The sequence below is a fragment of the Pyxicephalus adspersus genome, chromosome 10 (genome assembly GCF_032062135.1).
Source record: "Pyxicephalus adspersus chromosome 10, UCB_Pads_2.0, whole genome shotgun sequence".
Taxonomy (NCBI): Eukaryota; Metazoa; Chordata; class Amphibia; order Anura; family Pyxicephalidae; genus Pyxicephalus; species Pyxicephalus adspersus.
Window position 1 is genome coordinate 40,745,954 of NC_092867.1, and position 15,921 is coordinate 40,761,874.

The window sequence follows — 15,921 nt, forward strand, 5'->3', positions numbered from 1 at the left end:
GGTGTTAAAATTCTTGGTGACAACATTTATTTAAATGCATGGTCTTCTTCAGATTTCAACATAGGACCGTGCCATTTGCATGCATTTTCATTTTTTTTCAAAGGTCCTATGTGTCCTTGTGTATTTGTTTCATGTGCATTATTCATTTTCATAAATTAGAAGGATGTTAACAAACTAATACTCAATTTTTAGTTCATTATTTTGATGAAGGAGGAAAATCTGAGATTTGGTAGGTGCTATGCTAAGGACCAGAATAAATGCATACCTCAAGTAGATTGATTGAAGGCTAGGACAGCCATTAGGAAACCGCAAAGAAACACTGCTTGATTCCAGTTGAACATAATATTCAACATGTCTTTTGATTTTAGTGCATCTAGCCAAGCTGTTTCTACAGCAAGTGCTGCCAAAGGTCCTGTGCCTTATGGAGGGTACAACGAGCCCTCCGCTCCAGCTCCCAAACCACGGGTAGTGACAACTGCAAGCATCAAACCATCTGTTTATCAACCAGCTCCAGGTAAGAAAAAAAAAAAAACTTAAATACTTTATTACTGTCACCAGTAGAAGGTATATGTTTTAATATTAAATGGCGCACAACCTAAAATAATTCTTTTAATTGAGCAGATGCACAATTAACTAAATAATATTTACCATTAGACTAACCAACATAGACAGTTCAAACATAGGAAAATTTGAGCATATTATTCTCTGTATAAGATATGGAACTTATGGCTCTTTTCCCTATTTTTTTTTACCATTTTGTGAGATTCTCTAAATTTAGGCATGTAAAATTTAACTAAAATTAAAGAAAAATTCTTATTAGACTCATTCACTAATTGTGATAGTAATAAGTCATTGTTTTACTACCACAAATCTTAAGCCAGTTATCAGTAGCACTTTACTTGGTATTGAATGGCAGGTCCCAGCAAAAGGAATTTGACATGATATGCTCTGATTTTTTCAGAACTGCATGTTAGACCACCAGCTGCTTTTTTTGAAGTTTGCGGCTGGCTTTTCTAGGCTCTCTGATGCTCCTGGTATGCGGACAAGTCATTAATGTCCTCGTGCACAGTACAGGACCTACATTGTACATTATTGTGTCCGATTGTCCTAGACTAAATGCTTCAGGGGTCATTTAAAGGGGAATATGTGTGTATGGGGGGGGGGGGGGTAACTAGGGGTTCAGAATGGGCACATAACCAGTCACTTCTACTCTTTACTTGAGCAGGTTACTCCCAAGTTTGTTCACAAACACAGGACTATTTACCTATTTATCATCCAGTGCATCCTAAACCTTTCATTTTGTAATGAAACTTTTAGCAACAGCAGGTTGTGTATCTGCAGCAGGCCCCAAATTTAGTTATCCATGCTTTATGGGTGTGCTACCTCCCAAAACATTTTACATGTATGGGATAGTATTTTTATATAAGAGGTTTCTCCCCTCAAACAGCAGAATGAATAGCATTTACAACCCCTATTGCACTAAAAATTGTAATAAGTAACCCACTTTTTCCACAAAAAAAAAAATTAGCTGCAGTTAACAGAAACAAACGCTAGAGGTCATCCTATCCCATGTAGATAATGTTTGTATGGGGTGCATTACACAGCTAATGGTTATGTCTGTGCAGGCAATTTCACATTCCATCATGGAACATAAAGTTAGTAATGCGAAACAAAAGGATGGGCCTTTATCTAAAGCAAAAACACACTAATGAATGCAAAATCTTTTTAGTTCATCGAAAGCTATGCTCTATACATAGTCCAAAACAAGTCTGCAAGAAGTATAAGAAAAAAAAACACGCAGCGTTCAGCTCTCTTAAATATATATTATACACACATTGACTTTTTATACATAACTGTATGGGAAAATCTAAATTTTATTAGACTGTTATTTTTTACTTTTTGCATGCATTTATGGTATTTTGTCCAAAAGAAAAATGACAATACACATTGTAGACAGAAGTCTAAACAAGAGTTCAAAAATCCTTCTCTTCCAGATCTTAAGTAGGACGGCAAGGGAAGTCATAAATACTGAGGGCTGTAGTAAGCCTGTGCCAAGGGAAGCGCTGCTAGATGGGATAGAACCAAACCTCAACATTTTCAAATTGTGATGCTGTTGCCCATTTTGTTTGCTTGTTTAGTAGACATATGGACACTCATTTTTTTAAATTTAGAATTTTTTTTTATAAACTATTAGCTTCCCAGTTCTAATTTGTGGTTAGTAATGTTCTGCCAGCATTTAGGTTTTTTTTACTGAGCATTAGGCTCTCACAGCAGAAAGGGCGCTGACCTTTAACCAGTTCACATATAGAAAAGCTTGTGGATAGCCAAGACTAATAATTATGTCTGACTACCAAGATACGGACTTTAAAAAAGAGACTTTATTCCAACCAAAGCTCTACAAAGCCTCTGGGCTCCAGGACCCAAAGCAAAACTTAGAAAAATTGCTGATGCCACTTGTGCATATTTAAGAAACCTCATTGACACATTTACACTGCCCAGACTCCTACCCGCCAATGAATCCACATCCGTATTCATATTCCATGGGCCACAGTTTCAAACAATGGAGAAGAGTTCTTTGTTATTCTGAACCTAATAAACTCAAAGACCTCAACCCATCTTACCAAAGTCAGCCATTTGTTACATAAAGCCCTGATATAAAGGCATATTATTGTCATAAAGTATGGGATTTGTACTGGTCTTATGAAATGCAAATTTTAGGTAATTATTATGTTTTTAGTACACCACTCATTCAGGATCTTTGCATTTTTCTAAAATGCAATTTGTGGAAAGCCACTCCAAATAAGCCCCTTCGATTGTACCACTTGCCATTTTTCGTGAAATGTTATTTTTTTGACATTCTAGAATCTCATAAGGTGTTAGGACAATAAATGCACATTTACACCAGTATTTATGTATACACTCTTTTTTGGTTCTTTGGTACCCCCTTTGGTACCCCACCACCAAAGGTCACTTTCCAAAATCACTAATGGTCCCCCCTTACGAATCGGATCACTTTCAGAAATCACTAATGGTCCCCCCTTACGACTCAGGTCACTTTTCTGAAATCACCAACGTGTCCACATTATACTCGTGTCACTTTCAAAAATCAATAATGGTCCTCCCTTATGATTTGGGTCACTTTTCTGAAATCACTAATGATCCCCCTTTACGACTCATGTCACTTTCAAAAATCACTAATGGTCCCCCTTTTGACTCCGGTCTCTTTCCGAAATCACTAATTGTCCCCCATTACGACTCGGGTCACATTCTGAAATCACTAATGGTCCCCCCTTAAGACTCAGTTAACTTTCAGAAATCACTAATGGTCCCCCCTTACGTCCCCCATTACGACTTGGGTCACAAGTGACCTTTGGTACCCCACCATAATTTAGCTTGCTGGTACAAAGATGGCATGTCAAAACATCAGATGTTCTAGACACAAAATATAATACTGGATTACTAAAGTTTGGGGTCTATTAATTTCTAGATTTTGTGGTATTTGTCTTTTATAATGGTTATCTAGGTATATCTTCATTATGCTCTTAGGTTACATGATAAAAATGGGTAATATGGTGGTCTGACCACATCGCTGGCTTTACAATTATTATCTAGTCCTAAATGGAACTGCAGATCTAATATTTATGTCCCTCAGCAGATTCCTTGTCTTGTGAAACCCAAAGATTTGTGATATTTCTGGATACTTTCATATTGTGGGATAAGGAGTAATCAGCAAGTCTGAAGGGATTCCTGAAGGATCTTTTATCAGTAGCAATTTTTATACCTTTTGCAGCACAGATGTATTACTTAATGTTTTCTTAACATTCAACAGACTCAGACAGTGAAAAGTATCTAAGCTTTTAGTCAAGCAGTATAAACCTCAGTAGTGACCGGTATGGCTATGTATAGATGTATTATATGAATTGCCATAGATTTTGTGATAACCATTAGATCACATTTCCATAAGACCTGATATGATAACCATCTTCTAACTTCTAAAATGCAATCAAGTGAAATAAATGTCATGGGGTAGCACCAGCTATCAGTGTCCGAGTTCTCCTAAAACTAAGACCAGGCAAGCATTTCTTCTCCTTTTGACAACCTGTGACCTGTGGACTCAACTCTATTGATTTTCTCACCATTGAAACACATTTGTAGGATTTCAGTGGGCAGGCAATAGAAGAGAAGTAATTTTTGTTTGTTGGAGCCACCTTGCTTACCTCTGTCATTTGTGGATCTTTTTAGGTTTTCAATGAATGGTAGGAGCACAGCATCATCCTTAAACCAGGGAAAGAGGGAATATCCATTTTTTCTAAATATCATAACTTTATTTACAAACGGTTTAAAATTCCATGTTTACATAATAATATCAGACCCTATAATGCATATAGAGACTCTCAAAATCATTTATTTCCATGGGTACCCACTACTCATGAGGGCCTTTCCAGAAAATAGGTCACTAGGAACTACTTCAATAAATCAGACCAAGTAGTGCGACCGTTAGTTAATGTGTTTCACAGCAAATGATGAGGCTGCTTCTTCAGAAGTATAGGGAATACATGTCTGAGTGGTTAACAAATGTCAGATAGCAAAAAAATGTGACCTCCAACCTCATGAAACCCTCAGCAGGTAAGTATTAGACACCAAAGACCGATATGTATAATATATCCTATAGATCAGGGGTCAGCAAACTTTTTTGGCTACTAGGCCATTTAAGGAGGTCAAGAAGGCACACTAGGCTGGACTCTCTCTCAAGTCCCCCACTGATGGCTGCGCCCCCCCAACAGAAACTCCCCTGAAGGGAAATCCCTCTCCTCTGCGATCCATATGGAGGAGAGGTAGTGTCCCCTTATCCTGGCGGCCGAGGTGTTAACTCCAGCCGGGGTAAATAGGGAAGGGAGGCATAACAAGAGGCTCAAGAGCTGCAGGTTGCCAACCCCTGCCGGCCGGGATAAGGCCTGATCGACCAGGGGGGCGTTAGTCTGGAAAGTCAGAGTTTGCCTACCCCTGCTATAGATGGTCCTAAGAACTGCATTCGCCAGGTGATTGTCAAATAGGCTAAAGGTTTGGCTGTGTAACTGTACGCAGATGTTGTCCAGTGCTGTGTCCAGGAGAGTCATGATCTTTAATTTATCACATAGCTCCTTATAATAGGAAACAATTGTATGCATATTGTACATCAATGGTTTTGGAAGTTACATGTCAGTCTGGTGACCATTCTGGTTATATACTCAAGGACAATTTTGTAGCACCCAAATTTTATATATTACAAACTTTGTCAGGTTTTAGGAAACCAGTGATTCCCTGTGAGGTCTAGTAATTATTATTATTATTATTATTGTTAATAATTAACAGGATTTATATAGCGCCAACATATTATGCAGCGATGTAGTTACCTCAAGTAATTGCATACAAGTTACTCTTGTTTATTAGATTATATGTATGCATGACAGTGTATGCCACATGACATAACATTTTTATCTTCTTATTGTTTGAGATAGTCAGAAGTTGTTGCTGGGGTTAGCAGACCATAGATATTACTGTATTTCTAGGAATCATACTTACCAGCATTGCGTGATTTATGCTTTATGCACTGCTTATTGATATATCATTTCATGTTCACTCAGCAAGAATTCACCACGACATTACACCACACCAAGTATATGGGGGCATTATCAAAAAATTTATCAGTGAAATGTGTTATTTTGCCACCATAAACTGAGAATAGATTACAGGAATGCCATTAGAGATGGTTACAGCCTGCAGACATTTTTTTAAAAATGGACACAGACAAATGCCATGCTATAGGTGTTGTTGGAGACTGGGGACATAAAATACATGCACACATCTGAGAAAAGACTATTATTTAAACAAAAAAAGGAATTTTACGTAAACGTACTGCTCAGCTGACTTTTTTTAGTTACTCCAATAAACGTGGTCATCTTCAAGAAAGCCATAAAAGAGAATGAAAATAGGGCAACAATAGGTTGCTAGAAGTTTCAAAGAATATGTAATACGGTACAAAGTATCAACTAACAAATGTTTAAAAGTTACTATTCATAGGCTGATTGGAAGAGCAGCTTGTTTTTAGGGATTGTTAACAGTACACATGCAATGTAAATATGGAACAAATCCAGGGCATGTGACTTCATGAATGTTTTAACAAGCTGTCAGATTCTGCAGGTGCCTTAGGTATAGTAAAGCTAAACTTTAGGTAGATAAAAATATAATGTAGAAATTATTCCAGAGCTTTTAGGTTTAATTTTAGTACCTGCTTTCATTTAAAATGATGATCTAGTAATTCTTTATTATGACCTGGCATCTCCCACCTTTGTACAGTTCCTAGGCAGACACAAAAGACACATTTTGAGGCCCTGTTATAATTTCAGTACTACATTATTATATACTATATGTATATAATGTTTGATTCATGCTGTCCAAGCATCTGATATCTGATATCACTTAGTTTCTTACTGTTAAGCAGTACTCAAAGAAGGGAGGGAAAGAGAGAAACAGCACAAATAGCCAGAAGCTGACTGGACAAAAATCAGGTAGATAAGCAAAGTGCTTTAGAGAAAATATTTTAGCAACTTGCTATTTTTCCTTTCACTGTCTAGTCACTCTAGTCAGTCTGGGATGGGCCCAGAAAGGCACGGGTTATTAAAAGTGGGTTTAATATGATGATGGTGAGCATTGTGGCAAATTCTTGCTTTGAAATTTTATCCTAAATGACCCATTTTTTTTTATCGCTAAAGTTCTGGTATTAGAAGTTCGATAAGTAGTTCTAGTGGGCTCCGAAATGTTTTCTTTGTCATACTTAAGCACTAAATCAGGAAAATAACGTGATAAAATGATGCAAGGTGAGATTTTGCTCTAAATGGTCTGCCAGCCATCATAATGCAACAAAAGTGGGCACAGACAAATATATTTATTTCATGTATATACTATTCTGCTGCATATGTTTTCTGCTGTAAAATGAGTTTTTTTATACAACTTATCCATAAAAAGGAAGAAAAACCCTCTTTTCATTGCCATAGATGACTAAGTAATGCCTCAAAGGAAGGCAAAAAAGGTAATGTTATTTCTGTGACTAAACATGTTTTTTTACTCATTCTTTTTTTTTTTTTTTTTTTGCAGCTCCTGCTCCAAGCTATACTCCATCTCCAGCAGCTAGTTACCCAGCACCCGGACAAGAGCCATCAAGTCGCCCACCATGGGTGACAGATGACAGTTTCTCTCAAAAATTTGCACCAGGCAAATCTACAACTACCCTTACCAAGCAAATCCTGCCCAAAGCAGCACCACCACCACCAGCTCCAATTCACACCCCCAGCTATACTCCTCAGCCCGTAAGCCATGCCCCTTCACAAGCACCTCGGGGGCTGATCCAGCGTGCTGAGAGATTCCCAGCAAGTAGTAGGACTCCTCTGTGTGGAAGCTGCAACAGTATTATTAGGTAAGTATAGTATCAGTAAGAAGAAAAGAACAATGCCATGTCTACTATTTGGTCTCTAGTCATTTCACTTAATTATGCAACTGCATGGAGCTACTGAAGCAATATTTCAACCACTAGAAATAAAATAGTATCAGGGTTTTAACAAGCAGAGGTCAGCCCATTATTAACTTACAGGCTGCTGTGTGTAACCTGTGATGTCCTAGGTAATGTCCTCTGCTGTAGCAGTGAGAACTATGTAGTGTGAACAGAAACAGCCATGCAACTTCAATGGGTCAGGTGACCAGATTCCCCTCCTAAATTTTTTTTTAAACTATTCAGTTTATTGCGCTCAGCTTAGACTCCTGAAGCTGGCACATATTTAGGGCACACAGATGTTTTATTTTTTGGCAGTACAGCCATACTGTTGCTTTTTATATAGACCTGTATTTATTTTTTGTAAATTCAGCACATCAGACAGCTTTACTAGTTTTACAGAACAACCTGTGGTCCACAGATATGAAGGTCACAGAACTTTAATGATGCAGACAAAACAAGCAGCAGGCATAAAATGTTCTGGGAGTTAGATAATGCAAAAATTCCAGAGAAAGTCTTGCAAATGTAAGCACTTTTGTGTGTTGTAGACTTGGTATGTTAAAGGAGGAATCACTGGACATAAAGCCAGAGATTTTTTTATACATAATTTAGGCAAGATAATGCTTTTTTTAAATTATATATATAATATATATTCCATGAAGGGTAATGTTCCACTACATATACACAATGCATGCTTTTGCCATGTGTAATTCAGATAGCCATGACTGAATATACAAGAGCATCATTTAGACACATCAAAATTCCTTATATATACCAGAGAACAGTTCCATGTAAAAGTGTATGGTCAACCAAAACAATTTTTTGGTTTGGATTTTGCATAGAACCTCTGCCATGTTTCACTGCTTGTCCAGGAGATCGGTGAGAGATAATTCCTGACTTTTACTTCCCTGTATTGTTCCAATAGTTTTACAATATAGCAACTAATATTTATGATATGGAGATATGCTTCCTGTCTGGTGAAACCATTGTAACCAGGATAGAAAACAGATTGTAATTATAATTTAAGACCTATAGATTGACCAAAATTTGATTTACAATACACTTGATCAATTTTCCATCAGTATTGTGACCATTTTTTCCATTTTATCAAATTGAAAGATTGATCATGACAGCAGGGGGTCTATTTATAAAACAAGGATCTGACATTACCTTAAACATTCCCTGGTAAGAATAAATTACTGCCATTAAAACAAATGGACCTGGAAGATGCCCACCAGGGAATGTTTGAAGGAATGTCAGATTCCCCCAGATTTATTTTTTAGTTCAATAGTTAACCAATCAAAAATTAAAATATGCATTGCCTGCATTATTAGAAAACATTGAATTTTTGGATGTGTGTGGGAATTTTACTTGAATTTTTGATGGCCATACCAGTAAAAACTATACTAACATTTTACTTTTTAATGATTTTACAGAGGACCTTTCTTAGTGGCAATGGGTCGCTCATGGCATCCAGAGGAGTTTAACTGTGCCCATTGCAAGACGTCCCTGGCTGATGTGAGTTTTGTAGAGGAGCAGAGGGGTGTTTATTGTGAACGATGCTATGAGCAGTACTTTGCTCCAACTTGCGCTCGTTGCAACACCAAGATCATGGGGGTAAGTAACATTTTGTCTGTACACAAATAGAAACCTATTCTTCGAATACTGTACAAATTTAAGTTAGATCCAGAGAATGTGCTCCTCTTAATGTGGAACCCCGGTGTTTTCTTTTTTTTTTTTTTGCCTAATGCATGTAGAGTGTCTTTACATACATATGTAAAGATACTTGTTCCAAGATGGCCATTTTCAGGTCTCTGCTGTTTTCTGTAAAAATTGAGTTTTACACTCCCTACACAGCACAACTGCTGTTTTGGTGGTTCCAGATATAAGATTCACAGCTATCACCTAGTGCTGCACACCACCTTTCTATCATATACCCGGTCTCCCTACCACTTGCACACCTGGTGGAGACTACGAATGGCCGTTTTGTGTAGGCAGGGTCTGCTGCTGCACTAAATCAATAAACTGGTCCAGGACAATGATATACAGCTAAAGAAAGAGTTTGTGAATTTTGGCAGAAGTGGTTGAAAAAAAAAAAAGCTAAAAGAGACTAGCAGCACTACACTAAGTTCAAAAGTTGAAAACCATTGTTTATGAAAAAATCAAAACCCCCACTAGCTCATACTTCAAATATAACACACAACATCATCTTTACTCCTAATACACCACTAGAAATATCTGCCAGTTTTGAAAGTTAGCATACTTTTCTGTCTTTTACACTCCTGAAGGCCCTGAGGAAAAGTGCAGTCACATGGGTTTTAGATATTGGCTTTCCACACCATGCAGCTGGTGATGCGAAAACCCAAAAAAGGACATCCTCATTGGCGACTCTGAAATACCAGTCATTTTTTCAAAATCAAGATAAAAAATCAGCAGAGAAGTGACATCAGCAAAAGACAGGTAGCAAAAGCACAGATAACTTTTCAACAGTTATTCAGGGTTCCGGCAGAAAGAAAGGGGCACTGACATGCAATCTAGATGGCACATTTAGGGTATATATATCTTCCTTCATATGGTAGAAATGGTATGGTATATGGTATATCCCCAACCTTTTGGATGTCAGGGACCACTAAATTTACAGACTCCGGAGCCGTGTGTGCTTCAAAGGGGAAGAAACTTCCCCCAGAGTGACGTCATGATGCCAGAACACGCTCAACTGCAATGGGAGAGTTTGAGCCTGCTTTGAGCCTGCATACGGAAGACATGGTCCATGGCTCTGGCTGGTGCGCCCCCTGCCCAAGCAGGGGTCCTTCTACTGACCCTACTAGGGGGTGCACCGGCCAAAGCCGCAGACCACCAAAGTTTTCATGCGGACCTCCAGTGGTCCGGGGACCACAGGTTGGGGACTGCTGGTATATGGAATGGAAAAAATTAGGATCTTGTGTAATGGAACAGGAAGGGGTGAGCAGGAAATTTTAATTTTGCCCGAAAATGGCTTTACTGTGATGAAAAAGCACTCAGGAGAAGGTTGTGGCCCTAACACTTTCATATTGATGTTGCCAAATAATTTTTAAAAGGTTTTTGCTGGCAGCAGTAATAGGACTTTGCCCAGGTCACGAGAAAGGTTTGGCAATAGTTGATGTATGGTGTCCATGGTGTAGGCTCTGTGCTCTATTGTATAGTTTTGAGAAAGCATTGAATGCAAATACTCATTATTTTAAGCATAGAAGAAAGCTCAATGCCATGTGTTAGGTCATATACTTCAGACAGACTGTCTAGATAACAATTCCAAGCTGTGAATAGACCCAACAGTGCATTACAAGGTCACAATGCACCACATTAGCTAGATTAGAAAAAGCCTGGCAGTACAACAGAAAAACAATGTGACCTTATCTCAGTTTACTTGCCGCATTAAAAGAGGAGTGACGAACACTTGGGAACCATTTCTTGGAAATTATTCTCCTATGGATGCCTTTCTATCTGTAAGATTAGACATGATTTCAAGCTAGCAATAAATAACATTCAGGAAAGAGACATTCATGCTTGGCAAACCACAGCAAATATTTGTCCTTGATATATTTGGTGCAAAAATAATTTAAATTAATTGTTGGGGGACTTCATAGCATGGTAACATCCTTCGCAATCTACCAAACAAATAGCAAACAACACTGAAAAGTAATGCACATTTTTTTTTCAGAATATTCTAGCAAATATACTGTATTTATTAGTTGGGTATCCAGAAAAGGAATTAACATTTTCACCAATACTCTTTGATAGACTAAGTGATATGTGCAGCAAAATTTGCATATTTACAGATGAACCCGTATGACATTACAATGGCCCATAAATTTCTAGTCATTCCTCTGGACATCAAAATGATTTTTGTTTCAAGCTAAACTACGGGATGTCCAAAAGAAACGAAATATACATATTTAAAAAAATCAGCCTGAAATACAAAACAGGGTTTAGCCTTAGGTGGCCAGTTCAGTTTTACCCAGGTGGGGGGTGTGTGCTCACTAAAAGCCATTTCATTTTCTTATCTTGTCTACGTGTGTTATATTATGCAGACACAATCTTTAATAATATATTATATATGCTATAACACTATGCAGCCACAAATGTATGGTCATACAAAGATCACACTTAAAGCAGAACTAAACTTTCACTTTTAAAAAAATTGCATCAGACTAGACATTATTTCTTAAAGGGACAGGCTATGTCGCTTCTACAATAAGCATTCTTACCCGCCTGATTAGGCCTCTTCTGTCACATCCCGGTATCCCCTGCAGCTGCCAGGATTGAATGGGAGTTAAATCAGCCCTGCCAGTAAAGATGACCAAAAATTGAATGAATGAAGGAAGGAAGGTGAGGAAGAAGATTGTGGTGCCCCCCATGTAACACGGACAGATGGGTATAAAAATGGCTTAGTTCTGCTTTAAGAATCAACATTCTTGAAAAGCTGTATGTCTAAAAACCTATCTCCAGGCAGCATACAAAAATGTAGTAGATATCTGTAATACATCAACATTTCCTTGTGGTTTTCCATTTTAATGAACTTGCAAGTGCAGAACCTGCTGATTTGCTAGAAATGCATTCAGCTTTGTTGTGGGCTGACAACACAGCATTTTTTCAGACTTGTAGATATCTAGGAGAGGGAGATGTGACAACATACTAATCTTTCTGTAGTCCAAGATAAGAGCTAGGAGGACACTTTTAGATAAAATAGGAAGTGTGCAAGGGATACAACCCAGCTCTGAATTTCCGAATATATCAACAGGGTTTTGATTTGTACTTCGCACTAATTGTTAAAAAAACGCTTCAAATGGTACATTAAACAGACTAAGGCGGGCAAATAAGAGAATTTTGTTGCTAGAGTAGAGATACACTTTAAGCCAAAAAAAGAGGAATACATGAAAATAAATTATCTTCTCAGTCACGATGGTCCCCATTGTCCTGTGTGAAAATGAAGAACAGTTGCTCCTATTGCTAGGTAACTATAGGAGAATGTCATGCAATAGTTTTACTTAGAATTTAAGAAAGATTGTCATATTTAGTTTTCAAATCACGTACTGAAAATGTAGAGGAATTCAAAGTCCTGTCTTCTCTCCTTCCAGGAAGTGATGCATGCTCTAAGACAGACCTGGCACACTACTTGCTTTGTCTGTGCTGCTTGCCGGAAGCCATTCGGTAATAGTCTTTTCCATATGGAGGATGGAGAGCCATACTGTGAAAAAGGTAACAAAGGCAATTCCAAATGGGAAAATAGTTAACGTCTTATGTTCCTGTGTGTGCTTTACATTCGCAGTTTATAATAAAATTACAGTTATATGATCACATTTTAGAATTTTAGCTAAAAAAAAAAGCAATAACTGATGGAAAGTATAAATGTTCTTCAACAGCCTCTGGAGTATGTTACCAACTCAATTCAGAGGGGAGAATTGTTAAGGGAACGTACAGAGAAAGATTTTTAAACCTTTCATACCATAGGCATACATTCTATTGTTCTTTGTGTGTGCATATGACTCATGGACAGGAGGTTATATACAATGTATATTTTTTTAGCACACTTCACTTTTTAGACAACTTTTGTCCATAAAAATGTAAATGTCAAATGCTATACACTCAAGTACAGTGAATTCCACCAGTAGCCTTTAACATTAGTAAACCACTTGGTGACCCAAACTAGTGGCCAAACTAACATATGGTTAGAACATGGTTAAAAAATATATATATATATACTTATATACCAAAAAATGAGAAATATTAAAAATGCATTATTATGAATGTCACTTTTTAGCCTGTAAAGCGTTTAAGCTCTAAATCAATAGATTTGTTAAAGTAGTGGATTAAATCATTAGCTCAAAGTCACAAATCTTTCTAACTGGGTTACTCATATTTTTCTCCCTGCCAACACATGTCATCTTTTTTATATTAAAAGCTGAAAGTGTTTTATTTGATATGCTATAAATTAGATAAAACGTTAGTTCTTTTAAATGTGACAAGACTTAACACATTACTGCTGGTTTGCTTGAAACGGTTATTAATTTTTAAGTAAAGCAAATATATACTTATAGTTTACTGTAGGAAACAGAGGGAATATATCTGCTAACTAGGTAGTAGTAGGTATGTAAGAGAAAGCATTATACATGTAAAAGACTGCATTGCCAATACCAGTTTAGGGTCACAGTCAACGTTTATCTTGGTGAAGCTAAGAAAAAAAAAAACTTTGATTAACACTCAGATTTATTTGGACTGCAGTTCACTTCTGAATGCCCATATTGCCACTAGTCTACAGGATGTTGTCATTCATAGCCAGATCATAATACCGGATCATATGCCTTCATGCTTCAAAATGCCAACACCTAGATAGCCCTCTACAATACACAATTTTATTTTAGATGAAGTAAAGGCGGACTTAGAATTATTCCAACCACTGTGGAGACTCTACCTTTCTTACAGTTCCAGAACCCATCATTTAGGCTGCGTACACACTTGCAATGGTTCTCGTCCGATAATCCGCGCAGGGCCAATATCGGATCAGAATTTGACGTGTACAGAGCCTGATGTCCATCGCCCGAAGGACCTTCCTGGCTGATCCACGGACGATGGACAACGAACGATCCTAATGGAAGTGAAGGGAGAGAGTGTGCAGCGGGGTGCCACTCTGTCGTTGTCCCCCTACCCTCTCTATAGAGCAGAATGGCGCTGTATGTACAGCACTCGTTCATGCATCCTGCAGTCCTTAGTCGTTGGAAAGGATCGTGAAAGATCCTTTCAAACAACAATTATTGCACGTGTGTATGCAGCCTTAGCCTAAGTGAAATAAAATCTTATATAGGGAGATAGGGACTGTAATACTAATTCAATACAATTTCTAACCATTTTCCCTAATCCATTGAAAAAAGATTTTAGAAGGAGTTTTGCTTGGCCCTATACAAGGAATTTCTGGAGCACTGGGTGAAACTTTAGAATAGGGTGTCTTAAGGTAAGGTAATAAGGCAGTGATTGCTGCTGTGATAACACATTGGGGGAGGTTTACAAAAGGTTTAGGCTACTTAGTTTTTAGCCACCGACTACATTAGAAATAATTAACTTGGTTTATGAATGTGCTGAAAATTCACTTTGCAAATATATCCAATAGCATTTTATTAGCATCTCATGCTATTGAAGTGAATAAAATGAAGTAAATGCAGGGTGGTGTTGGATATATTTGAACTCAACACTAGATCCAATGGGGGCACTATGCAGTATTGCATTATTTAATATGTATGTTACAAGTCATGTTGCCACAGTCACAATTACTGCCATAGTACTAAAACCATAAAAAACCATATTACCAGAACAAGCAAAAAGCAGTTTAGAATCTCCAACATTTTATAGCTTTCAGCTATTGCTGATGCTATTAGTTTAAAACTTGGAGTTTGACTTTACAAAGTAAGTTGGAACAAAGTACTGCATGCTAAAAATTGGCAGCGACATAGGGGTAACATATCTCAAAAAATGGAAAACAGTTCAACCATTACATCCCATGGTCTTCTGACATACTAAGAATGTGATCATGTGCTCTCCAGAACTGCACAACAGTGACAATACCATGGTACAGCTGAATTAATACCAGGGTGTAGTGGTGGAGTTCTGCTTACTGGTTTCTCACCAACTTTTGCAAAGAAAGAAGGTCTACAATATTAAATTCAGCTGATAATTCAGCAGAACCATGATGGAGTTATGTGTGTGGAGTACGGCAGAGCAGAGAATCATATTCCTGGTCACAGAATTCTGCCAGATTCTACCAGAATCGTTATATGCATATCAGAGTTTTATCCTCTTCATTTTTCAGTAAATTGTAAATGCTGTGATCAGCAAACTTGGCACACATCATAAAAAACAAAGAAAAATTGTATGGGTTCAACCAATTTACATCTGTGTATAGTATATTTCAAAGTTTCATACATTAAGAAAACTTTACACAGTACAAATAAACCAACTTGTAGCAGCCAGATATTTATTTCAATTAATCCCATTTCAGTTTTTCTAAGGGATATCAAACAAGTTCACATTTTATCTGGGTACCTAACCTAAGGGAGTGTTTGCACTAAAAAGATCTTAAACACAGCTCTGTCAAGGTGGAATTGTTTGGGGTATAGTCATATTAAGACATTTTTGATCAACCAGCTCATAGCATACTTGTTTGCTTTTCAGATTATGTTGCTTTGTTCAGTACAAAATGCCATGGATGTGATTTCCCTGTTGAAGCTGGAGATAAATTCATTGAGGCCCTTGGCCACACCTGGCATGATTCCTGTTTCATCTGTGCTGTAAGTATCACTTTCCACATGGCCATCTTATTTTATTGTAATTATATCTGGCTTTTAGGAAGTGGGAAATTTAAAGAGAAC

At 37.5% G+C, this 15,921-nt stretch overlaps 1 protein-coding gene across 12 annotated transcripts in view; it reads left to right on the plus strand.

Moving 5' to 3' along the window:
- LDB3 (LIM domain binding 3) overlaps nucleotides 1–15,921 on the plus strand; it is a 102,746-nt gene that overhangs the window by 77,252 nt on the left and 9,573 nt on the right. For all 12 annotated transcript variants that reach the window (XM_072423940.1, XM_072423939.1, XM_072423944.1 and 9 more), the window contains 5 exons: nucleotides 369–514; nucleotides 7,135–7,453; nucleotides 8,962–9,142; nucleotides 12,640–12,760; nucleotides 15,725–15,840. In XM_072423940.1, coding sequence (XP_072280041.1) covers nucleotides 369–514; nucleotides 7,135–7,453; nucleotides 8,962–9,142; nucleotides 12,640–12,760; nucleotides 15,725–15,840 — 883 coding nt within the window. The remainder of the gene's footprint in view (nucleotides 1–368; nucleotides 515–7,134; nucleotides 7,454–8,961; nucleotides 9,143–12,639; nucleotides 12,761–15,724; nucleotides 15,841–15,921) is intronic.